This window comes from Rissa tridactyla, chromosome 5, assembly GCF_028500815.1.
Source record: "Rissa tridactyla isolate bRisTri1 chromosome 5, bRisTri1.patW.cur.20221130, whole genome shotgun sequence".
Taxonomy (NCBI): domain Eukaryota; kingdom Metazoa; phylum Chordata; class Aves; order Charadriiformes; family Laridae; genus Rissa; species Rissa tridactyla.
The window spans coordinates 35,040,141-35,066,840 of NC_071470.1; the positions used below are offsets into that span (position 1 = coordinate 35,040,141).

A 26,700-nucleotide genomic window follows, 5' to 3' on the forward strand; every position below is an offset into this window, starting at 1 on the left:
CGAATACAGGTTAAGGGGTAGATGAAAGATAAAGGGCTTTCAGAGGTGGTGTTATGCTCTTTGCTTTATTGTACCAACAATTTAAAACTGGATCAGGGAGTAGACAAAGCTCCAGTTACTCATTTCAGCAAGTGAGCACTAGGTAAGGTTGATCAATCTTTCTCCACTGATGAGAAGAACTAAGGGAAAGGTAAGAGAAGGAAGGAGCTTGGTCTTTACATGAGTTCTCATGGTTGAATCAAAGTCTGGCTTCTAGACAGAAATACCTGGTCTTGTAAAACGACAGAAGGGCAGGTCTGCCAAGAAACACAGAGGGGTAGATGTCCACCAGAACATGTGCTCTGAGACCAGCCTAAGTTATGTCTACACAAACCTGTATCATCTATGGATTTTATAGGTTTGGTTTTTTTACAGCTGTACAAATTAATGAATAGACACATTGATCACATTAATTAATTCTTGCTCCTTCAAAGGAGTAAAACAGAGATAGGTTTTAATTTCTTCAGGTCATAGAGAAAAGCTGCTCCTGTACTGCCCCAGCTGTATTTGATTTTTAAATAGGAGACCAAACAGCAGGAAAAAGTAGTTGAAGTCTTGTTTTATTCAGCTGACAGAGTGGCAAATCATTAATGGTAGGTTACAAACATTATTTTGGTTGGATCACAAGCCCGCTTGGTAAAATGGGGAAATAAAGTTGTTACAGAAATTGTAGAGAAGCTTCCTGGAGTTGGTTGTCATGATAACTCAAAACCAATACAAATACAACAGGTGGTGAAGTTAAATACAGTGCAAGGAAACAAGACCGTACCCGTGCTTTGATTTAACGTTTCCAGCCCCTGTCAACAGCTTGGTTTGCAACCCTTAGGAGATCATGGGATTTCTTTCCGGCACAAACGATTGCTGAACAGCCTCCGAAACTACAATCCTACCTCACTGCACTTGAGTTGTTCCTAACCCCACAGCACTGGCATATGCTGTCAAGATATCCACAATTTGTTTCGTTTCTAGGGTCATTCGAGCTTCGGTCAGCCAGTCGTGTGCCACTCTCCTAGACTCTCCTCTTAACTGGTTGACAAATTTAGCTGCCAGCTCCAGATCTCCGTGTTCAATGCAATATGAAGCGTAAGACAGTAATTTAAACGTGTCGAGGTCGTCGGGGCTGAGCTCGGCAGGTGGCTTCAGCTGCTGAGGGTGAAACATGAGCAGCGACTGCAGGTAAGACAGGAAGTATTGGTACAAGCTGTTTCTCGTTTCATCGATCATAGCCACTCTTTTGGCCAGTTTTTGGACTGTGTAGAAACGTGCTCTGAGGGCCTCCTCGCTGTAGACTCCCCGCGTCAGGGACTCCTGAGGGAGAGCTGCTGTTAAGGTTTCCGTAAATGCGTTGTCAGAACAACTGGCTTTGATGGCCTTCACTGCGCTCTCCAGCGGTTCTGTGGGACTGTCCCCGGAGGCTGTCTTCATGCAGTATTTGAGCGCTTCAACAGAAAGCCAGAGCTGATGGGCCTTTCTGGCTTCCTCTTCTGCTACTGCGTGACCTGCAAAATAAGCCAAGAAAGGGACTCTCAGCAGGGGGCACACATACGGGAAGAGTTTTGAACACAAGCAGCAAAACCCATCCTTCTGAACGCTCTGCTTTCAAAAGCAGCCGCCCCCTCGGCACTTGGTCTCAAAGCAAGTCTGATCCGCAAGTCAGGACCAGAACAAGACGACAGCTTTGGACTTGTGCAGCTGGGATCTGCTGGGTGCTCAGCAGTGTGGGGACGCCCAGGCCCACGAGCTACGTGCCAAAGCCTGTGCTTAAGCACCCAGGTTTGGGTAAGGGGCCTTAAGGGATCACAGCTTTAGTCCTTAGAAAGATGCAGTTCCCGTGCTCACTCTCAACTGCTTGCTCAATTCCTTTCAGCCGGGCGTAGGCAGTGTTTATGTCCAACGTGAAGTTGTCGAGCTGCTCCTGAGTAAGGCGTCTGAATTGCATTTCTTGTTCACTGAGTTTCTCGGATAAATTCTGAAACAGAGCGAGATACAGAACAGCCGTTTCTGGTCTGATAAATTATATTTAACTTACTTTTAAGGTATGTTTCTATAAATCTGTTGTGCTTGCTAGGGACAAAACATAGAGTATAACATACTAGTAGGAAGCCTTATTAGGGTGAATTTAACAGTTACTGCACTTGCAACTGTCAAAAATTTCTCACCTATAGCAAAAGCTTTTAAGACAAGTCTGAATAAAACCTATGTGTTCAGACACTTTATTTCATCAGCTCCATCATTTCATCACTTCCCTCCCCAGCCCGCGTTTCGGTCTTCTGGAAGATGGTTTGCGACTCTCATCCTGTGAAGCCCTTGCTTTGCAAGGGTTCAAATATCCCCCTAATGCCCTTGGGGACTCCGCTCCCTTACCTGCTCGAATTCCACCTTTAGCTCCTGCTCCTGGATCTTAAGAACATCTCTCAGATGGTCTGTGTGGGCAGCAGCCTGTCGCCGGAGCTGGGTCCTCATTTCGCTCTCCATCACCTCTCGGACTTCTTCAACCTGTACACCCATCAGCAGTTGTTACCACGCTGCTATTTCGCAACTGCTCGTCACAGGCTATGACTGTATCATCCACCAGTGATTACCCAGGGTACGTTGTATAGAAGTGGCATTGATAAGAGCCCGAGTTTAATTTTTAAAAACTGTCAAGGTCCATTTTTACAGCTGAGCCTTTTCCTAAAGCCTTGGAAGAATAGCTTCACAGTCCACAGTGCCAGTAACTGGTGGTTATACTCACTTGTCACTTAGTGCAGTTATCAAAATACCATATGAAAGATGCAGTAACGTAACAAACTAAACACTCCGGTGTTTATAAATCAGCTTCCAAACAAGAAGTACTTTACCTTTTCCCTACCTGCTGTAATACTGTCCGAGTTGGACACAGCTTAATAAAATGGTAGTACCCCTTTTACCTGATCTTGTGTAAAACAGCCACTTTAGAGAGCGCAGGTTAGCACAAGGGAGCGTGGTGCAGGTTTACTTAGAAGCAGCCGAATACGTTTTTTGTTTTCTGGGCTTTTTTTTTTTTTTTTAAAAAGGATTACGTCATTTCCATCTTTCCGTTAAGTGCAAAGATGAACAGTTCAAGCAACTTCTAGAAAGAGCTCTAAATTAATGCCTGTTACTGCAGTGCTTTGAACTAACAGGCTAGAGGTGAAATCCTGTTTCCGTCGCGTCAATGCAAATTTTTCGACTAATGGCCAGTGTTAAATCTCGTTTTCAGAGGCATCTATGTGAAAACAGCAGGAGTATTTGGCACAAGTTCCTGCCTGCAATATGGTGTCTCAAAAGATAAAACCGCCAATGCCCAAATTCCTACATTTCTAAGTTGCACTTGGTTCATGTCCAAAGCAGCATTAAAATTCTGAGTTCTCGTGGTGCTTTTGAAAGAAATCAAATCCCAAACTGCTGGTAAAGAATGGAAGAACATGGAGATATCTGCTAAAGGCAGGACAGGGGGACTACATAACCTCAAGATGGCACGTGCTGGGTCAGATCAAACATTTATTTTGATCCAGTAATCCTATCTCCAACAGCAGACAGGTAACATGAAAAAGTCGTTCCCTGTTTCGCTGTATGATTTCACCATTCTAACTTTGCAGGAGTTTCCTTGCTCAACATCCCCTTTCCATGCTTAGGCTGCAGGTCACCCTGTCTGATGTCTCCCATCACTCAGAACATCCCAGCTGCTCTTCTACACCCTTTTGGAGCCAGAGATTCAACCAGGCGCGTTAAACCACTTTACCTTCTTCTCCTGTTCTATTTCAATCTCATTTTTGTGATGCTCCAGCGCTTTGGCCACGGCTGCCTCAAATGCTTTTTTATCCTCAAGTTTCTGCTTCTCCAGGGCCGACTCGATGTGCTGCTGTTCCCTCACTCGCTGCTCCGCCAGCTCCTTGTTCAACTGGTCGATGCGACGATGGGCATGTGCGATGAGGGAATTTAAGTCATCTGTCGATAACTGGCCAGCTAAAGAAAACACAGGGCATTAGGAAGGTCTGCAGGGAAACTGCCGCCGTGGTGCCTGCCCACTTCCCACTCGAGCACGCTAAGGCTCCACGTGGTTGACCAGTGAGTGCGTTTTATGGAAAGTTTCTGAGCTCTTCAAGCCCTTGACCTGTGCTAATGGCCACCTAATGCCACTTTCTGAGCCACACCTACAAGAAAGTACTTTCTATCGATAGAAAACAAATTATCTTAGTTTCTCTGAAGTGATTCACAGCTGTTATTTACACTCCCATATCCATGTCACACTCAATTAGAGGAGACTGTCAACAACTCTGGCCATTTCTTGGTCTTCACAGCACCAGGTATTTTCCCCTGTGACAGCACAGAGAGCAGCAGGATATGTAAAAGCCCGGTGCAGACCGATACCTCCAGCTGGGTCCAAGCTTACAGAAATTTGATCCTGAAGACACTGAAGTCATTGTGAGAGGCAGCCAGAATTACGTTCTCTCTTCAGCAGTCCTCCAGACCAACTGCTCCCAATCAGACTTCTTACCCCAATTTGTAGCTTTCAGGGTCTGTCTAACTCCAAGAGCAGCAGGGGTCACAACTACAGCTGTGTCAGCTAAGTAGTTGGCTATTTTTCTGCTGGGAGAGGAGGAGGACACAAGCTACGCCTGCGGCATTTGGTGACCTGAGAGTGGCACTGGCTCTGTAAAATGCCGCAGCTCATTTTGCACTGGCTGCCAGCTAAATCGCCTGTATGGAGAACCAGGGACTACTCGGGAAAGCGTTCCCGCAGGGTCTAAAGCGAGTGAAATTCCACAGTCCTTCAGCCGTTCTGCTGGGGAGTGCTGGAAAAAGGACCGGTGCAGGAGGGCTCGGTGCAACGGCGTTCGTGTCCAGCAGGGAAGCTGACCAGCAGCACTAAGCTCAGCTGTTGAACTTAACGCTGTTACAAACGGAATGGGGTTTTAATGCACTTTTGAATTTTAAAAATTTTAAATTATGTTTCTTCGATCAAAAGGGAATAAATAAATAATAATCAACCTCAGAATCACAGAGTTAATCAGCACTTCTAAAATCAATCATGAAGATTAAATTTGGAGAATCAAGCCAACTTCAAATTAAACGGACCTGGTTTTGGTGACCCAGCTCAGAGCGGCCTTATGTGGCTCTTCAAGCATACCAAGTACCTAGAGGTCTCAGCGGTATCAGCAGGAGCTGGTGTATCCAGCACCTCTCAAGTCAGGAGCGCTGCGAGGTGACCCTACTTGAGGACAAACACCATCGCACAGGTTAACTGGAACGGTCAAAGTTTCTGTTTCTCACTGGAATCTCAGCAGCAGGTACCGACCGGCTTAAATTCACAACGAAAATTTAACCCTGGCTTTCGCAAGCCAGCGATCGCCCACCTCGGAAGTGCTGCTAGACAAAGACTTTGTGGTTTAAGCTAGACACGCAGAACTAGCGGAAAGGACCCCAAAGCACACCTCAGCCTGAAACGATTTAGGAATGCAACATTTCACCCCTTTGTTGATACTGCCTGTACTTTAAAGTGAGGTACCACACAAACATAAAAAAGAACAAAGAGAAGAGATGACATTCACAAGAGCAGAACAAATTACAGGAACTCACCTAAGTCAGTTATCTCTGCAACAGAAAGAGGAAAGGTTGGAGAAGTTAATGCACTTTCACGACAGCAAGTCAGTCACGCAAAAGTAAAACAGAAAACTAAGAGCTTCTTATCTACACTGACGAAACATGAGTCCTAGTCTTTAGGAATTCAAGAAGAACAGTACGTCAAGTATAAAAGTCTCTCTATATTATAGGCAAGATGTAGCCCCAGACATCCCAACTGCTAAAATCACCTTTGGAAACCCACAGACTGATGCTGAAATTTAGCCAAAGCAAGGAATGCAAGTTTGAAGTAGAAAAACGCAACAGGACACTGGAAATTTTAGTCTGACATTTCTATGATCTTATAAATCAGAAGCAGTTGGTTAAGAAACAAGTTCCCAAGCGGCAGTGAGAGCCACGGCCCCTAACACGTCAGTCCCGTGTATACTTCAGTAGGTAACACTGGTATGAAACTGAGTGGACAGAAGGTACCAGGAGATTCCCTTTCCTCCCTCAAAAGGTCAGCGATCACAAAACCCAAGATATTCTCCCTTTATCCTGCACAAGGAAAGGCAGTTCATGAGATTTCTGATCTCAGGCAAAGAACTGCAGTAGTAATGGCATAAACAAAAATAAGACGCCTATTCACTGCTTCTGTGCAGCATTCTCGGTTGTTCAAGGTAAGTTACTGTGTCAATTTAATTTAGAAGTAACATATACTGGGGTAGGTGGGTACGAACAAGGAATTCTATCTTTCAGTACATCTATCATTTCAGGGCGGATCTAGAGAAATTCAGGGAGTTCTTTATCACTCTGTGATAGTGGTGTATTGTAATACTTAAAATCACAGAGAGTCAACCAGATAAACACTTGATTAGTGAGCAACACAGATTTGATCCAAATCTGGAGCGACCTAGCTCTCTTCCTGGAATACCAGGGGAGGGAAGAGATGTTTAAACAATCATATGATATTTCTTGTATAAGAGCTACATATTTTGAAACTTCCAATACAGCACAGGTAGTTTCCAGAAGTAATCCCTTTGTAACACCTGCTTTAGATTACTTAATTGTGAACTAGTTTTCATTTCAAACAATATGGAAATTAGGATGCTGGACATCCAATTCAGTGCCCGTAGTTACAGAAACGCCACAAACCAAAGTGACGGGCCTGTAACAAGCACGCTGTAACTCCACAATCGGAGACTCACTTAGCCCCTTCCAGCCAGGCTGTACGTCGGGGGTGATACTGTCCAGCTCTCGCTGAAACTCTTCTCTAGCTGTAGCCACCAGCTCATGATATTGAGCTACTATCTTGGCCTCAGACTGTGCTGCCTGAACCTGCAACAAACAAAAAGAAGATGTTTATTTTTCAAGGCAAGTATCGAAAAGGGAGGCATACAAAATTTAAAGCCAGGCCCTGAGTTAGTGGCAGATACCGTTACCCTCCAGCCCAATCAAAGCTTTCTTGGGGGAGAAAAAAAACTCACCCTGCGATATCAAACCTCTCGTATACAATAATTATTTGCTGGAACTACTACTAATCCATTCCGTCTCACACGCACACTGTAACTAGATAGACAGTGTGCAGCCTAGGCAGGACCAAAAAAGGATCTTTAAAGATCTCTAGCTCTTTTTCTCTACTTACAGCTACCATACAGGCCTACTAAGCTAATCTTGGGACTGCTGCCCTCCCTCTCAGTAAGTTCTGCTGTTCCCGCTATTAGGCTAAACTCACTCAAACCGCACCTTATGAATTATCAGCCATCCTGCAGAGAGATAAATGTCACCTTTATGTTTCTTCCCCAGTCTTCTGAGCTATAAAGTGATTTATCCACCAAGTCATTAGCACACATTGCTCCTACTCCTCCCTAACCGCGTGGTAAATTCCTCTTGGCATCAAATGGAAAGAATTACAAGTCGCCCACAGAAAGGACAGGCACCAGCCAAGCTGGCCGGAGACTCTTTCAGGACACAGTTCAAATTCTCGCAAAGATCTTGTCACATCTGATTACCGGTATACATAATCAGCTCAAAGACTGAGTATAGCTAAAGAAGGACGGAATTTACACTTTAAAAATATTTAACCTGCTACAGAGGATTTGGGAATGGGAGGTCTGCATAGGCTTCCAAGCGGTCATTACTCTAATGGCAATTATAAACAGTCCGTGGAAGCATTACCTTTTTCACGACATTGTCCAAGTCAACTATCATATGATGAAGATTTTCTTCTGCAGCAGTAATGTGAGATTTGGCTCCTGCGATCTGAGACTTCTTGGCGTTCTCGATTACGCCTTTCATCTTCTCTAACTCTTCTCTGAAAAGGGAGGAAGCTGCTAATTATAACACATACAGAAGAGTTTACTTTCTGCTGTCTGCGTTTATAGGAAGAGCTACTGGATAACTCTACTGGTGCTTCCCATCTACCAGCTCTATGGCTAAGATGCTGTGACTGAAGGTTTTTCTTTCCACAGTCTGAAGCCTAAAGATGTCAGTGTGTCTATTCCATGTAAAATGAGAACTATTTATAGTACAATTAGTACTTTAGGACTCAAGACGCAGCTGGAGGGGGCAGATGAAAGACAGTTCACTGAAAGTAGTTAGTATTAGTAAAACTGTTAGTATGAGAAGGCAGAGATTTCCATCGCATAACAGAGTGTCAAGGAAATATTTTTAATATAGATGGCTTACTCTTGCAGAAGCGTTTTGGACATGGTGACTGGTGGAGATAAATGAGGATGGGAGAAAATTTATAGAGCTCTGAAAAGACAGATTTTTTTTTTTTTTTTGGTAATTAAGAAAGAACCAGTTTCCTCTAGCATAATTGGCAATCAAGGGAAAAATGAAAAAGTGTTCCTTTTCCAAATCCATTCAAACCAATGGATGTTTCTAATGATCTCATTGGAATAAGGAACAAGCTTTAAAATAAATAAGCAAGTAAATAAATAAAAGCAAAGGCATCCAGTAGAGCAATAGAGAATAAAAGCTGGTGTATCTGGGTTAGCTTTGTTTTGCTCTTTCAGTTACACCTCCTAATTATTTTTATTCAGCACAGCAACTTCAAAGATAAGAGAAGTCTGTAACTTAACTAGCAACTGCGCAACTTCAAGGATGATGTTCCCCTCTTTTTACTGTTGCCCTCTTACTTCTACACTCATTACAAGAGCACCTTGGAGAGGTTTGTCACCTTATTTTTGCTGCTATAATCCCTACACAGAGTCTGCACACCAGACTCAAGGCGTATCAATGCAGTTCATACAGAACCTTGGGTTATGAGCAGGGCTCCATTTCAGGATTCAAGTATTCCACGAAAAAAAAAATCTAACCTTAAAAGCAACTCTGCTGACAGATGGGACTGCCAAACGATGCTGTAAGGTTTAATTTTTCATTGCAACTGAAAGTAAGTGGTGTTACTGACTCAATACACAGGGTGGGGAGCCATGGAGTCCTTGCAATAGGTTTAACATTGAAAAAGTTATCAAAAAGTAATTTTAGAAGGATTACTCGGGGTTTTTTTTTAATCTTACTTGAACGTAACAACAGTATGTATAAATATTAAGGAGATAAGTTCTTAAAAAGAAGAATAGGACTGATTCAGACTCTGGTACAGCGAGGACCATGAGCGGAGGCACCTACAATCCACATGCTGCAAACTGAAATATTCATTAGCGTATTTGAGTTTTCTTTATTTGGCACAAACACATCAGTTTAATATGAGCATGGGTGACTGCATACTTTCTACAAACTCCATCTGGTGTCTGCCAGCCCTCGCAGGGGTGATGTGAACTTACCACTTGATAACCCTTAAGAACAAGCAACTTACTTGGCTTTCAGAAGGGCGTCAGCGGCTTCATCTACTGCTCTCCTCCGATCCTTCAGCGCTTCCTCCAGAGTCCGCCACTGAGATGATTTGTTCTCCCCAGCAGCCTAAGAAACACAGATTCCTAATTAGGGCCACCACAATTATGAAATAAGAGAGTTATTTAAATAAAATTAAAAAGAAAAAAAGAAAGCCTGCAGGGATTCAGAAGTTGCTACTCTCGTTTCACTAAAGCTGAACAACATTGTCATGTTTTACCAACAGCACAGATGGAAGCTTTACAAATTATTTTTCCCTTCCATTGTTTTGTTTGATTCTTAACATTTTTCTCCACCTGAGCAACAGCCATTTGTCCATGCAGAAGAAGCTTGTGCGAGGATCATTGTATGGTGCCACAAGATTTTGGGGGAAAATCTCTACATGTGTTAAAGTACTGTAATACTTTAAAATTGCTTTTAAGCTTAATACTTTCAAGTACCGTAATGCTTTCAAGTTGCTTAACTTTAAAGTAAGCTTAACACCTAAGCTTAAAAGCAAACTCTTAAGATATTTGTTTTTCTAACTACTAGATTAAATCTTGAGTCCTTGTTTAGCTGCCCGTATGCCCCTGTTCATTTGATTAACCACTAAATTATATTCTCCGCTCCAGTACTGAATAGGAAACAGTGGTTCCACACACACTCCAGCATTAGCACACCAGAACCACAAACTGGTGTCGCTCATGCATCCCCTACTCATTTCCAGACAAGAAAAGAACAATCCAGCAAGAAGATTTTGGCAAAGGGAATGGTTCAGCAGAATTAAAAGGGTGGACAGTATGATACCCTAACTGTATCCAGGTAAAAAATAGGCTTGGAAATGAAAATACAATGAATTAAAATACACGGTGAAAACTATCAATGTATGAACTTGAACTTTTTTTCTTGGAGTTGGGGGAAAAAAAAAAAAAAAAACAAATTCAAAAGCAAACCTGCTGCATCATTCAAGTACACCCATTTCACAAGTGGAAAGATTAGTTAAAACTGTGATAAAAGTAAAGACATTGCAAGAAAAGCTTCCAACTTCATCTTTTAATTGTGAAATGAGAAGTTTGGCTGAACACAATATAAAAATAAAATTGTTCCCATTTGTCCAGTTTACCTCAGAATTGTCCATGGCCTCCTTCAGTATTTGGGAATGGGCATTCACTGCTTGCACAGCAGATTCCTGGGCAGTAATCGCCTGAAGGGTTACACGAGCTGTTGCACTTAGGGCTCCTTCTAGAGTTGCTGCAAGGGCTGGGGAAAAAAAAAAAAAAATCAGTTAACTGAATGAAACTATAAAGAAAAGAGCCTTAGAATTAGTAAAATGACACGTTATATCCTCTGCATCTCCTTATTTTATTTCCTATGACTCAAAAGAGCTGGTCAGTTTAGGAACTATGCTTGCAGCCTACAGAAGAAACGTTGCCAGAATATACTCCTTATTTAGAGGAGTACCAAGGTCCAAGTCTGCACTTAGAGCGCTAAAGCTCCTCAGTGGAAGACCTTTACCATGTTTCTGCAGGGGGGTGGCATTTAACCCAGTAGATATTTATCCATTTTCACGTGTTACAATGGTAATTAAGAGAAAACAAGTAAATTTTCCTGTCTTCCACAAGGAAGATATATTCCAAATACAGAGTTATCCTTCCTAGCCAAGGTGGTGGTGGACTCAACTACCTATTCCTATTGGTATAGAAGCACAAATGAGCTATTAATTATTCAAGCAGGAGCTGAATCAGAATGGTTAATCAGTGAGCAATGTCTGCCTTTCTGGAGTCAGACATTATTTCTAAGCAGTTGGGTAAGTAAATCCACCTTTCCAGTAAATACTCCTCTGGATTTTTTCAGTGTAACATCTCAACTTCTTCACTTGCAAAAAAGTCCTTGTACGAAGCAGACAACTGATGCCGAGCCTCTTGTTTCTGCTCATGTTGCTCTTCTACACCAGACAAAGCTCTGAACAGAAGCGAGCGGCAGCAGACCACAACCAGCACATCTGCTCTGAGCCTGTTAAGTCCAGGCTTATACACCCTTCTCATCCCTCGTGTGCAACAACAGCCCGAGGCTCGGACTTTGGCTGAGGACCAAAGCACTCAGAGGAAAAGTCTGAGCGTGGTCAATGCGTCTGCCAAGATGCCATTTCACGCGCACAGTAGCTGGACAGGTCAGATCAGACACACCACACCGGACCAGCGCCTCCTCCACCATCAGCCCCTTCCAAGCACGAGGAGAATAATAAAACAAAAAGGCCATAGCTCCCACAGCAGGCTGAAGTTTGCCCAGTATGTGGTCTCAGTACCGTTAAACTCCCCTCAAGCCTATTTTCACTGGCTACACCTATGTTAACAGTAAACTTTTGCTGACTTTAAATACAGTTTCTGTTCAGCATCCTGGCAGTCAATGTCTCTAGTGTACCCACCCTCCTTCCCTCACCACAGAAGGTCTGCAGAGCCACTGCAGACAGCCGTCCTTGCACTGCCCCAAGTCAGAAGTCACCCTTCAACACCCATTCATTTCTGCAAGAGGCCAGTCTCCCTCTCATCCTCATCAACACTGGCTGGAGGACAATATGGAAGCTTTCTAACACTGCACACAATCTGCAGCTTGAGCTGGGTTTGCTTTCAGAAGGTAAGTACCAAAGTAGCTGGTCACAGATTGCCCGGACATACTAGACAGTAAAACACCATCTACAAAAAAAAAAAAAAATTTCTCAGTTTTTCTGTCTTACCCTGAGGTAAACCAGGAAAAAACCCCGATTTAAACAAAACTCATGATTTAAACAATCATGCTGTAGCCAAACCAAGACCAAACAACAGCCCAGAAGTATTTAAAACCTAATAAACTAAGTGGGGGGCAAGGGGGAAGCAAAGCTCATTGTTTCGAGCAAGACCCACAAAGAAGACACAAGTTTTGAGACACAGGAAAAGCCAGACCACATCTCAGTAATACATCTGGATTAATAGGACTGTCTGAGTTAGAATCCAAGCAAGAATCGTCATAGTTCCCAACACAGAACCTACAGGCAACTCTTCACAGCACCTCAACATACCATCCCTGAACCACTACAGGAAAAAGTCAGGGCAGCAGTTCTGTAAAGCTGAGGATCCCAGAAGATGGAAACCTGAGCACAAATCAACAGCATGCTCTGGCAGCAACGAGTCCTGACCGTGAACAGGGCTGCATCAAACAAGAGCAATTCCCACAGATCAAGTGATTTCCCTCCAATCGGCACTTACGAGACTACTTCTGGAATATGGTGTCTCATTTTGCGAGCCTTGGTATAAGAAAGATACAAACACACCGGGGAGTGAACGCTGAAGAGGCAGCAGGACGGTTAGGGGCTGGGAGCATGTGACACAATGAGAGGCTGAAGGATCTGGGCTTGTTCTAGCCTAAAGAAGAGAAGCTAAAGAGGTATCTTAAGTCATGCCTTCCACATCTAAAGGAGTATTACAGAAGAGGCTGAACAAGACTTCTCAGAAGTGCCCAGAGAAAGGGCAAGAGGCAACAGATCCAAGTGCCAACAAGAGAAATTAATTGGATGTATCAAGTTCTCCATCATAAGAAGCAATGGCAAAGCTGCTCAGCGGTGAAAGAATCTCCATCCTTGGAGAGCTTCAAACCTCCTGGGAAGAAGGCCCTGAGCAACCTGCCCCAACTCTCCAAGCAGGGGGGTGGAGTAGAGACCTTGGACATCCATTCCAACCCAAAATTTTCCATCATTCTTTAACTATCAGTTACTTCTTAGTGAGTGGCAGAAGCTTCAACAGCCTTCCTTCTGCCAACACAACACAGGGACAACAACAGAGAGGTGCGTAAGCAACTTAGAACTCTAACGCCAATACAGTCCAACAATTCTCTGTCAGAAATAACACGCATAGGGAGAACTATCAGTGAGGACTCACCCGCGATCTTCTCTTGCTCCTCTTTATCTTGCTGGGCAAGCCGGGCTGCAACTTCTTCTGGTGACCGTTCTTTTATAGCATGGGAACCTTCATGTTCTTTACCTATTCAGAAGCAAAGAGAGTTAAATGGTTTTAGCAGAGTGTCCGAATTGGTATACGGATTACTTGTAGGGAAGGAACTTTCTTTTGAAAACTTTTATAGTCAGTATCACTTTATAAATCTGACTTCTGCAAGAAGTCATGCTGAAACTACCTCAAACTTTTTTATACCCATAACTACACAGGCCAGTCTCAAATCTTCTCTCAAATCTTCTTAAAATTAAAAACAGCAGCATGGATATCTCGCATGCATCTGTAGATTTTATGTTGTCTAGTTACAAAAATATACAAGATTCAGAAGTGAAAGGCAAAGCATGAAATGGAAAACACTTAGGAAGCCAAGTTTAAATTTTAAGTGAGTGTCTGTTTTGGTTTGATTTTTTTTTTCCCAGTTCTCCTTTGGCATGCTTGGGGACTCCGGCCAAAGTAAAAAAAGATTAGCAAGGGAGCTATGGTGAATCACGATTATACTCTAGCCTAAGGCCTTTTATACTTTATTCCTTAGCCAAATGCCTTTAAGAGCGAGTGTTGACCTAAGTAATTCTCTCAAGACCAACCGCAAGTCTGCATCTCAACTCAGGAGAGCCCAGACCTCTCAGCTCTCAGACTCATGCTGCAACAAAACCCACCAGGTTACCTTTTAATAATGCTGACGCTAACTGTGAAGAGTGTACTTACTTATTGCTGACATACTTTTTATCAAAGTACCTTTACGAAATACATAAAGAAATAAATATAATCTCATCTGAAAAAGACTCATATAGAAGCTAGTGTTTCTTGTTGGGTTAACAAAATGCAGTTTCTTCACTTGTCCCCAGGTAGACACGCTTTTCTGAAGAGCAATCAGAAAGCCACAAAGAGCAGAGGCAAACTGGACTGTAGAAGTTCCAGTTCAGCATCAAGGCAGGCTTTCCTCTTGTGGTCATACCTATACCTGTCCCAGGTATCAATCTCAGCTTCTGCGTGTGTTAAAAATCTATTAACAGATGATGGAAGTTGTTTCTTCTACAAAAGGCACAACGAATGACGCCTTTAAAAACTGACAAATACCAACACAGAAGTAAGAATCTATATGCTCAAAGCTACAGGATTTTCTTTTTCATTATTGTGTTCACATGATTTTTTTCACCTTCTTCAGTCTGTATGCCCGGAGCTGGCACCGACATGGCTACACCTGTTGCGGAGATGATCTGTGCTGCAGCCTTGCCTGCTGTTAAATACAGTAATAGAACAAAACCAGTTAGTATATACGAGCTATAACGTAAGAACAGGGATACAAGACTGATACCAATGCACGCAGCCTGGGCAACAAACAGGAGCTCCGTGCTCAGTCAGAAAGTTATGATATCATAGGAATAACTGAAACATGGTGGGACAACTCACATGGAGGATCATGATGGACAGCTATAGGATGTTTCATAAAGACAGGCAGGGAAGAGGAGGAGGAGGAGTCATTCTCTATGTTAACGAGAACCTTGAATGTATAGAAGTCAACTACGGCGGTTGTAGAAGCCCTATCGAACGCCTCTGGGACAAGATCAAAGGGGTTGTTTCCAAGGTGGATCTTACAGTAGGCACCTGCTACAGACCTCCAAGCCAAGACGATAAGGCCAACAAAGCAATATTTGGGTCACTTAAGCAAGTTTCAAGTCAACAGAACCTGGTTCTTATGGGTGACTTCAACTACCCAGGCATTTGTTGGAAGAAAAATACAGCAGCTCACATCATCCATCAAGTTCCTGGAATGCACAGAGGACTGCTTCCTCATACAAATGTTAGATGTGCCAACCAGTAACAAGGCACTGCTGGACTTGCTACTCACAAACCAAGAAAACCTGCCTTGTAGTATCTCGGCTCGCGACAGCCTTTGCTGCAGCGATCACAATATTGTGGAGCCTGGGATCCTGCTGAGCATGATGAAAGTTAGTACAAGACAAAGGTTTTAGATTTTAGAAGAGCAAACTTCAGCTCGCTCAGAGCTCAGTTGGGAGGGATCCCATGGGAAGTTTCCATGGAGGATAACGGAGCTAACGAACGCTGGGAGTTTTTCAAGAATGCTCTCCTGGAAGCACAAAAACAGTTCATCCCCTTTACAGGGCAGGGAAGTAAGCAGAGCAACAGACCCCTGGCTTAACTGTGAGCTTCTGAGTCTGCTCAAAACCAAAGGAGAAGTGTACCAGAGATGCAAAAGCGGACGAATATCGTTGAGAACTGCAAGGGCATTGCCAGGGCGTGCAGAGATGCAGTTAGAAAAGCAAAAGCTCAGCTCAAACTGAAACTGGCCAGAGATGTCAAAAACTACAAGAAAGGGTTCTTCAGGTACGTAAACAACAAGCAGAAACAGAAGGAAAAAAATGGCCCACTGTTAAACAGGAGAGGTGAATTAGTCACCAACAATTCTAAAAAGGCAGAGGTTCTCAACACTTTCTTCACCTCTGTCTTTACCAGCACTGTTGGGCCCCAGGCCTTGGGAACAACAGTCCAGACCCACCATCAGTGAAGGAAGAGTTGGTACGAGAACTATTACAGGAGCTTGACCCCTACAAATCGATGGGCCCTGACAGTATCCACTCGAGGGTGTTCGGAGAGCTGGCTGATGTCATTGCAAGGCCGCTCTCCATAATCTTTGAGAAGTCGTGAAGACCGGAGGACATCCCAGAAGGCTGGAAGTAGGCTAATGTCACACCCACCTATAAGAAGGGCTTAAAGGAGGATCCAGGAAATTACAGGCCCATCAGTCTTACTTCAGTCCCTGAGAAAGTTACGGAACGAATCCTCCTGGGGGTATCAAAAGTCCAATAAAGCATGTGACTGGGAAAAGCTAGCACAGATTCACCAAGGGCAAATTGTGCTTGACAAACCTGATCGCCTTCTATGACAAAGTAACCTGTTCCATTGACGTGGGACGAGCGGTGGACATCTTCTACCTGGATTTTTCCAAGGCTTTTGACACTGTTCACCACAGCCTCCTCCTAGAGAAACTGATTTGTTATGGTCTAGACAGTGCCCCATGCGGTGGGTGGGGAACTGGCTTACAGGCCAGACAGTGGTGGCAAATACCTCCTTTTCAAACTGTAAACCTGCCACAAGTGTGGTCCCCCAGGGATCGATATTGGCCCCAATGCCATTTAGTATCTTCACAAGTGATCTGGATGATGGGATCAAGTGTACCCTGACAAAGTTCACTGATGGCACGAAACTGAGTGGGGAACTGGACACTTCAGAAGGGAGAGCCACTCTGGAGGAAGACCTGAATAGGCTGGAAGAGTGGGCTAACAAGAACCTCATGAAGTTCAACAAGGGCAAGTGTCTTGCACCTGGGAAAACATGATCCAGGAGTGCAGCACAGGCTGGAATCTACCCAGCTGGGCAGCAGCTCTGTGGAAAGGGACCTGGGGGTCCTGACAGACAAGAAGCTCAATATGAATGAACAGCGTGTTGCTGTGGCAAAGAAAGCCAACAGGATGATGGGTTACATCAACATGGGCATCACCAGCAGAGATAAAGAAGTCATTATCCCACTCTATTCAGTGCTTGTCAGACCACACCTGGAATACCGTGTTCAGTTTTGGTCCCCACTATACAAAAAAGATGTGGGCAGGCTGGAGAGGGTCCAGAGAAGGGCCACCAAGATGATCAAAGGACTGGGAAGCCTGGCCTATGAGGAAAGGCTGAGAGAACTGGGTTTGTTCAGCCTTGAGACAAGAAGGCTTAGGAGAGACCTTATCAACATGTTCCAGTATTTAAAGGGTGGCTACAGAGAAGATGGAAACTCCCTTTTTACGAGGGGTAACAGGTACAAGATAGTCCTGAGAAGAGTCTGATTCGACAGAAGAAGGAAATTTTTCACAATGAGAACAATGAGCCATTGGAATAATCTCTCCAGGGAAGTGGTGGATTCGCCATCATTGGACACTTTCAGATTCACCTGGACAGGCTGCTGGGCCATCTTGTCTAGTCTGTGCTTTTGCCAAGAAAGGTTGGATCAGGTGATCCTTAAGGTCCCTTCCAACCTGGTATTCTATGATTCTATGACTTATTTTTTTTCCCTTTGTAGAAACATATTGTTTGGACACTGATACTATTTCTAGAAAAAGAGAATTTCCTGGACAAACAGCAACCAGGTATTACTTACACATACACACATACGGCCATGAGAGATAAACGTAAAAAGATGTCACAACTGCTCCTCTCTAAAACAGTTCCATTTGATCTGGCATTACAGTACCTCAGTAATTATCCAAAATTAAGGTTCTTGCACTAAAACGAAGAAGTAGTAAATAGCCTCAGAGTGCAGCACCCAAAGTGCTCTTTCTGCTGCGTTTCATATCTAAGCTGTGCAGGATAGTCATTGTTTGTGTTAGATTCCAAATATTCTATAAGGTAAATAAATAAAAAAAAAATAGCCAAAAAACCCCCTAAAGCCTTTTTTGACAAATTTTCTCATGACTGAAAAGAAAATAACATTAATTCTAAGAAATAGCAACACAGTCATCTTCAACCACTCCGATGGACTGTTTTAATCTACCCTAGGATGTACGATGTAAGGGATCATTAAGTGTTTTGCTTCTGTCTACGTGACATTCTGTAAAGTTACCTTCTTTTTCCTCTGAAGGAGCAACAGGTTCTGTTTTGCTCATCTGGGATTTGGTAGCGGGCTGTTTAGACTCTTTCATTACTTCTGCTACAGATGAGATCTTCAGTGGACCTTGCTGTATCTTGAAAAATCAGAAGTAAGAAACATAATCAGTTTTCCAAATGGCCTGTGTCTCACCGATTCCATTATAACAGAAAAAAACAACTCCATGTCCAGACGACTGTATCATAAATCTACACTTCAAGAGGCCATATATTTTCTTGGCTACATTTTTAATTAAGAAGGAATCTTTGTAATTTTCACCTCTCCAAAACTGAAGGTATAACAGTGGCAATTTTCACAATTCCTTTTCAAGTTGTAGTGGAAAATATATATAATTGTTTTAAAGTGACATGACTGCATAATTAAAGATATGTTTAAAAAGAACAAACATGATTTTATCTGGTTATCACTGAACAGAAGATGCTACAGGCATGGAAGTACCAGATCTGCACAGCTTCACCGACTTCCCTTTGAAAGGATTCAGATGCTGCTGTTCATGGCAGACAAACACTTACCTGAGCCCAGAGTATTGCAAGGTTTAATATTAATCCTTTAATATCCATCACGCAAAGCCACAAAGTAAAAATAAAAGCATTTGAGTTATAGCCATGACTGGGCAGATGATAACTTTGGCGTCTGACTAGTCTGTTTTGCAAAATTTACTAGTGCCTGGGAGGCATTAAGAACTTGGATGATCACAAGTAAAGTGTGGCTAAAACCAGAAGAGATATAGTTTTGGTTAACTGATATTCTCCCATTCATTAAGAACAGCTTTCTTAAACTCCAATGAAAAATATTTTGGGTTTTTTGAAGGTCAAACGACTTCTGAAGGCTCAGGACAGCCATGGCCAGAGCAGCTTTTCAGCATTCTTGGTTAATTGGCAAGTGTTTGCCTTCAGATGCAGGAACACAGAAGCTTCCAGACTGCATTTCCAGAGTTGTGCTTACAGCAGTATCAGGTTTTACGTTCTGCAGGGTCAAGTCACTAAGATTTCAAAGTATGATGCTTATGTATGGCTCTGTACCACTCAAAGCTTTATTCATTCAAAAATGTTCTCTGACCTCTGTGAAATAAATTCAGCTTAGAATGACACTTTAATCCTGCTACATCACTAACTACACCAAGCCTTTAGTAAAACAGTTAAATTCTAGCATGTCACCTGCCCCTGTCTCTCTCCAATTTATTTCTGAGTATAAGCAGAGCAGCTATTCAGTTAGGATCCTACTAGATTATCTTACTGTAAATAAAAACAATAGTTTTACAACCCGCAGACTGCAATCAGGAGATGAGAAGGGGAAATGTACCAGCATCACTGTTATGCAGCACAAAGTAGTACCTCAGTTCATAACTCTTAAACCTTCTTAATTTAAGAATTCTTAAAAATTCTTAAAATTCTCGAATTCTTAGCACACAGCAAAATTAAACAGAATTTGAAAACTAAGAGCAGATGCTCTCTTCAAAAAAAAAGAAAGAAAAATGAAAGGGTTGGAGTGAATGGGAAACACTTACTGGTTTCTTTGGCATCGGTGCGCTATAAGGTGCGGGACCAAGTGCCATCTCAAAGAGTTTATCCGAGTAGGGAACAGCTTTCTCTACACTCTCCCGGAATTGCGTATCATAGCTGGCATACAGGACGGTTCCACCTACTCCTCCACCCACAAAGAGGACACCTGCACCAATGATTTTGCCTGCAGAAACACTGCAGGGGGAAAGAAGAGCAAAAGTTATGTACATTGTATTATATGACAAACATCAAACAGTTTGTAAGTCTTCAGCTGACAGATGGGGACAGCCACTCGGTTCCAGAAGCTTGCCAACAAACCCAGCACCCCCTTTAAATCACTTTCAGCGCCAGCGGATCCCTGCTACCAAACTGGTCCATGACTAACCCAAAGATAAGATGGCAACCCACAACCTTCTTTCTAAATACTGATAATCTTGATTAGCTTCATTTAAATCTGACTGAATCAAACAAGGAACACACAAAACCATGAGAATAAGAGTTACTCAACAAAGATAAAAATTAAAAAAAATTCCCTCCACCTCCAACTTGCTCTCACATTTAACTAAGGAGCAGATTCCCTCTTGGTCAACACAACAGAAGAACCAATTCTGCCCTCCAAAACCTTCTACGTACCCAGACTCTCCTGAGGAGGTAGCATATCCACGGTACAGTCGTAACGGACGGAGCGACGCTCTCCCACACCGGCTACTCTGCAAGGGGTGGAAGAAGCAAGAGTTCAGCAGTGAGCACGTTTCAACATCCCTTCACCTCAACGGCAGCATCGGACTGTTGGCTCCATCGCCACGTCTCACACACCCTCCGAAGCAAAGCACTAACTGGCACTACAGCAGCGATGTTGGACCCTGTTTTCCCTAAACAAAGGAGAGTTTTCTCACATGCAGCTTGCAGGTTAAGGGCATTTTAAGAAATAATGAGGCATTTTGAAAAATGAGCAAAAAAACCCTCACCCCAGCTTATTTCTGCATTTATTTTGCCTATTTATGTTCCCTAACTCCAGTTTGGGCAGTCCAATTGGATTAGTTCAGATTCCCTTCAACAATCTCGTGCACAACAACAGCTCGGCTGTGAGCAGTGCAGAAGACAACAGCTGTTTAAATACCTAAAACTATTAAAAACTATATTTAATACTTAAAACTATTTCTATTTCTGAAGATGTACTTGAGCTTCCAAACCAAGACTTACTCCCCAAAAGAGTTAACAACGCATCCGCTCTCCAGATAGACATCGGATTATAATATAAATGAAATTACCATATGAAAAGTGATATTTCATTATATTCTACTTAACAAAACCCATATTATCCAAGATTTCTATCTTCTTTATAGTTTAGCTGAACATTAAGATTAACTAGAAAGACTGGTTAAGCTACTCCAGCCTACGGAAGGAAAAACTCTGTCTCCCTCAAGTGTTTTTTTCTCCCCCCACCACGTATTGCTAAGAGAGGAATACCAGGCTCATGGGAAATTAGAGTACAAGGAACAAAAGGAACGTTTCCCACAGTTGAGACATTTTGGGCAACTAGAAATTTTTTTCTTTAAAAAAGAAAAAGGAAAACTGAGAGATGCTTCACCACAACATAACCCCAGAATATAAATTTCTCTATTCCCCTTTGCATATGGCAGTAAGTAACAAGCAAAAGCCTTGTGGTTTAGGTCCCATCCTTGTCCAACAATGTAGAACGGAAAGGCAGGAACACTGAATTCTTATTCTTTCCAGAACAGCAGCCAAATTTTTTTAATTAGTAACAGGAGCATGCGTACAGGAACAGGAAACACCCTTTTCTTACCCCTGAGACCTTCACAAGCTCTTGCTGTGCTCTATGGTTGATTTTCTGGTTTACAATGGACAGAATGGGAGATAAAATTATAAATATCAGGGAGCTTAAGGCAACTCACTCACCCATCCGTGCTCAGGCTGGACGGTGATCCTGGGGACTGCCACAACCACAACCTCGGTACCTGGCCCAGTTCACCCATTTTCATGTTGGCTACAGTCCTACTCATGCCTCGTGATGGCAAACACCACCGTACCCATTTAGTTCTCCCACCTTCAGTAAACACATCTGCTCCTGCACTCAGGGACAGGCTGCACTCAGGGAGCGAGCACGGCAGGGGAGAAACGTGGCTGCTTCTTGTTCAGCATTTGCGCTTTGTACATCAGAAAGGGTTTTTTTTGTGGAACTGTTGGTTTTGGTCCAGATGCCCTTTGGACCAGATGATCTTTTGAGGTCCCTCCCAAGCTGGGCCGTTCTACAATTAGCCAAATCCTCATTTTTATTCATAGTTCATTAAGATGTTCAGTCTACGCTGTCAGAATCTGGCACTAGCGTACACGTAGCAATCAGAGCAAAAACTAAAACCGAAACAAGTCCCCACCAATTCTTTCTTTCAAGATGCTGCAAACAGAAATTCCCACAGCTGGCCAGGGGAACAACAATCAGAAATCTTTACGTACCAAAGTTTTATGAGCAAAAGCCCAAATCTAATTTTCCTCCCTCACATACAAATACATGATTACCTCCAAAAATCACTGATTTTTTTTTTTTTAAAATTGAATTTTTTTAAAGAAGTATTGCTCTCTTTTGGCCATCATAATAATCTTGCTTATATTTGCTATATCACCACAATTTGGAAAATTACAGGTAGTTTCTAATCTCCCCTTTGCATAATTTCCAGGAGTTTGTCATTTTTTTAGGCGCATGTTATGTATTTGTAATAATGTCTCAAAGGAGACATTCTTCCTCCTCTTCCAGCAGTTCCACGTTATTTGTTTCACCTGACTTCTTAAAAGTTTATTATTTTTACATTCGTTATCTACTATTATATCACCACGAGAATCACTCCGCAGGGCCCATCATACCTTCACTCTGATTAACATTAAGAGGCCCAGAGAATCTGACATTTGAGGTTATACACGTGAGCTCCCCCTGGCAAAGGGCACAGGACAGGTACAGCACGCTACTGCAGAACATCATTAAAAAAATAAAATCTGCCTTGGAGGCTTATACCTCATATGTAACTTCAAATAACCAGATACAGGACACGCCATCCTCTGCACTCATTCAGTCCCAGCTAAACCTCTCCTAGTCAGCAGGCTCAAGCATCTTGACCCAGAATTTGCAGAGAATGAATCTTGCAGGACACGTACGGTTTTCTGCAACGTGGGATTAGTGTACTCAAACAGAAAGAGCAAACCAGAAACTTCAGAGGAAGCTCGTCTTCATTTTGATAGAGGTTAGATGTAACAAGGACATCTGACCACAGAACTCAAATCAATTTCCCATCATTCAAGACTTCTGCCATATATCATACCTTTTTACAAAAAGACCTCTGTTTCTTTTCAAAGAAAACTACCGCAATACTCCAAATAAGGGAAGAAGAGGTTCTCTGCAGCACTGCACATGCAGCTGAAAACATTTATGAAATCACTGTGACGAAGAACTTCAATTTACTTTTAACAAGCTTACTGATCCTACACACACAGAGCTTGCGGTAAGAGAGAAGGATAATTTTTTTTCACAGTCTCCACCATGAGCTCTCTACCGGGATTTTCCGTACTCAAACTTTCATGCTGCTCTGCTATCCTCACCCTGCCACGCTCTGCTTCCCAGCTCCCTCCGTCTGCTCAAGCAACCGAGCATCCTCAAGACCTGTGACTCTGCAGTCCTGACCAGGTCCAGCTCTCCTTAGACAAATGGATTTTTTTTTAACCTGTAAAGGAGTATCTTAACATCACAAAACAGAAGCAGACTTGCCTCACTGTCAACTTCCTTTTAACTTATAAGTAAGAACAGTTTATTCCCATGCTTAAAAAAACATTGTTAAAACTTGCCACTCCTAATGTTAAAAGAAAAAAAAAACCAAACCAAACACACGTTTCTTTCTTGGGCTCTATCAAAGCAAAACAGTCATGTTTCTCAAAGCAAAAAGCCAAGTTTTGCTAGCCGAATAGTGAGGTACCAGCGAGGTGTCATCACTCACAACAATGACACCGTGAGCTCTGCAGGCAGATGCGGAGGCTCTGGTCTGAGCTTTAGCTAACTGAATAGGGCAAGAGAAACTCCTGAACATGACATGAGATGCATCGAGTCTCATGTCAGAAAAAGAGGGATGAGAATACTGAAGAGGTAGTAAAGATGAGAAAACAGAAGATGGATAATAAGATATTAAAACTGTGTCACTGTGGCTGGCTGGGGATCACCACAGCTGGAGCAGAGAATAAACCAATCCTGCTGCTCTGGCAAGAACATGTCTGTTGAACGTGCTCCCCCAAATGTGGGCAGCAAGGATGCCTTCCCTTATTAGCAAGAAAAGGGGCAGCACAACCAGATGGAGCATCCCAGTGTCACCACGTCGGTGCCCCTTCCAGGCCTGGTGGCATCAGCATCTGCTTGACAACCTCTTAACAGCCAGAGGGTGTTACTTCCACGACGGGAGTTTTCATTACTTGTGGAAAAACTACCTAGTATCATCTCGGATCAGGTTAGCACTTCTTGATTAGTGTCCACCATTCTGCACCTCTTGCAAAACAAGCACTATAATTAAAACATTTGTTTCTTATTTCCAGTTTCTGAATCTTTTGCCACACAAAACCAAACAAGGTTTAGTTGCAGAAAGTCCATGGGACCAGCAACAGTCTTCATGTGTACATACTACAGTATGCCACAAAACTTCCCCTCAATATGAATAAAAAGAAGCAAAATGTATAAAAAACTATTTCATTGCATACCCACTTTTGCTGTCAAAACTAAATCTCCTTTGTACTTGATCTCATCAGGAAATGTGAGTAAGGATAAAGAAAAAAAAAAAGGAGTTATTTTTAGAAGTAAGGAAACAAACAGCAAGGATACAGACACCAACTTCACAGAGTGCCGTGGCATCTTTGTGTCTGCATGGTTCTTCCACCGCACGTTTATAGACCAAAGACACACTTCTGAGCTGCAAAGCACAACACTGGCTTTTCCACTGCTGTACAGTCATTCTAGACACATTCTTTTAAAGACTGAATACACACACAGAGCCCTAAATGATAAACATCTGCAAAAGCCTGTTTTCTGTCTTCTCAACTCCCAGCTCAAACTTTCCACAGGCCTGCAAACCTAGAGCCTTATTTTAGCGGGCATCAGATGACCTGGCCCAGAGAACTCTCCAGCCTTATAAAGCAGCAGAGGAAATGCCAGCTGCTGTGGTGGAAAAAGATTGCTAGCTTTAAAGCGGGTACCTTTCAACTGCAGAGCCAGTGTGGGCTGATCGCAGAGCTTTTCCTTTGTTTAGCTATGTGCATAGCAAGTAATGAACACTGGAATGTAAAGCAGAATACAAAGAATTTTATTACTGTTAAGCAGATACCTGAAATACAAGCTGGGGCCGTAGCAAGGGAGTTGCCCTCACCTATAAACCCTCGCAGCTTCTTAAAGCTGGCCAACTGCTTTAAAAAGGCTCTATATCATATTATCACAGAATCATGGAATAGTTTGGGTTGGAAGGGACCTTAAAGATCATCTAGTTCCAACCCCCCTGCCATGGGCAGGGACACCTCCTGCTAGACCAGGCTGCTCAAGGCCCCATCCAGCCTGGCCTTGAACACTTCCAGGGATGGGGCGTCCACAACCTCCCTGGGGCACCCATTCCAGTGCTTCAACACCCTCACAGTAAGGAATTTCTTCCCAAGATCTAATTCCCTTCTCTCAGTTTAAAGCCATTACCCCTCATCCTATCGCTCCACTCCCTGATAAAGAATCCCTCCCCATCCTTCCTGTAGGCCCCGTTCAGGTACTGGAAGGCCGCTATAAGGTCTCCCTGGAGCCTTCTCTTCTCCAGGCTGAACAACCCCAACTCTCTCAGCCTGTCCTCACAGCATATGCGCTCCAGCCCATCATATGATGATATCATCCTGATCTCTACTGATGAGGAAGGACAAAGGTCCAGAAAATACATCCGATGGGCACTTCCCCTCTGGCACCGCACATGCCCCTCTTCGTGTCTCACTGGGAGGACTAACGGGTCCCCGTTACGGCCACCCGCTACCACGGGCCCCTCGCCCGTGAGACCTGACGCTACTCGTCACCCTGAGTACCGGGACCCCCGCCATTAGCACCCACGGGGCTCGAAAGGGGGACGGGCGGTGAGACCGGGCCGGGGCGGCGCAGGGGAGGCCGCGGCGGGAAAGGCAAGGTCACGTCCTTCCCCGCCGCTCAGCGGGCCCAGCCGCCCCGCGGCCGAGGAGCCGGCCCAACTGTGCGCCGCCGCCGAGCCGTGCCACCCCTCCGGGCTGTGGCCGCCGCTCCTTGGCGCTGCCCCGAGGCCGGGACCGTCGGGGGAGGCGGCAGCAGGCCCGGCGCCGGCAATGACAGCCGAGGAGACTACAGCCCCCAGCATGCACCGCGGCGCGACACGCCTCGGCCCCCTACTTCCCCTAGCCCCGCCACCCGGTAGGACATCCATAGTGGACTACAACGACCAGCATGCCTTGCGGCCACGGCGCCCCCTCAGCCCCACACAGGGCTGCCGCGCTGCACGCCGGGACTCGTAGTACACGCGCCCGTCCGCCTAGCAGCCCGCGCCCGCCCCGGCGCCCCGTTGGCGCTCGTCGCCGCCCGTCAACAGCCCAGCAGCCAATCGCAGCCCGCGCGTGCGGAGTCATTCAGAGAAGACCGAGCCGCGGTCAGAGGACGCGCCGCGCCTCATTACCCCCCCTACCTCCCCGCACTGTCCCCGCCGGCAGCCCCAGCCCAGCCTAGTGCCTGCGCGGCGGGCGGCCAGGCCTCACCGCCCGGGGAGCAAGGCCGTAACGAGGGCGGCCAGCGGAGCTCCCCTCCCCAGCGCTGCGCGCCGCCCGCCCGCCCGTCCGTCCGTCCGTCCGTCCGCCCCGCTCACCTGCGCAGCCACGGCGACCCCCGCTCGGTGGCACGCCCGCAGCATGGCCTCGGGGACGGTGGCGGGACGGCGCCGTGCGCGGTAACTGCCAGCGCCGCCTGCCTCCGCCCCCCCGACCGTGAGTACAGCGCGGCGCGCATGCGCGACGGCCGCACGGGCTTCCGCTCCGGCGAGGGCGGCCCCGCCCCCGGGGGAGAGCGGCGGGCAGCGCGTCC

The 26,700-nt window shown here is 44.5% G+C and overlaps 1 protein-coding gene across 6 annotated transcripts; it reads right to left on the reverse strand.

The window, feature by feature from the left end:
• Positions 1-583: 583 nt before the first annotated feature.
• IMMT (inner membrane mitochondrial protein) lies at positions 584-26,628 on the reverse strand. Of its 6 annotated transcripts, XM_054202662.1 has the most exons (16): positions 26,486-26,609; positions 21,397-21,441; positions 20,223-20,299; positions 19,595-19,784; positions 18,043-18,163; positions 14,575-14,655; positions 13,347-13,448; positions 10,559-10,695; positions 9,422-9,525; positions 7,780-7,915; positions 6,810-6,939; positions 5,620-5,634; positions 3,782-4,005; positions 2,404-2,535; positions 1,879-2,008; positions 584-1,538 (listed from the first exon to the last, which is right to left on the reverse strand). In XM_054202662.1, exons 1-16 carry the CDS (start codon positions 26,528-26,530, stop codon positions 931-933), a joined length of 2,277 nt encoding a protein of 758 aa, XP_054058637.1. In that variant the 5' UTR covers positions 26,531-26,609; the 3' UTR covers positions 584-930. The 6 variants fall into 6 exon arrangements, with proteins under 6 accessions (XP_054058637.1, XP_054058639.1, XP_054058640.1 ...); XM_054202664.1 differs by lacking the exon at positions 21,397-21,441 and having other exon boundaries at positions 26,486-26,628; XM_054202665.1 differs by lacking the exon at positions 14,575-14,655.
• Positions 26,629-26,700: the final 72 nt, after the last annotated feature.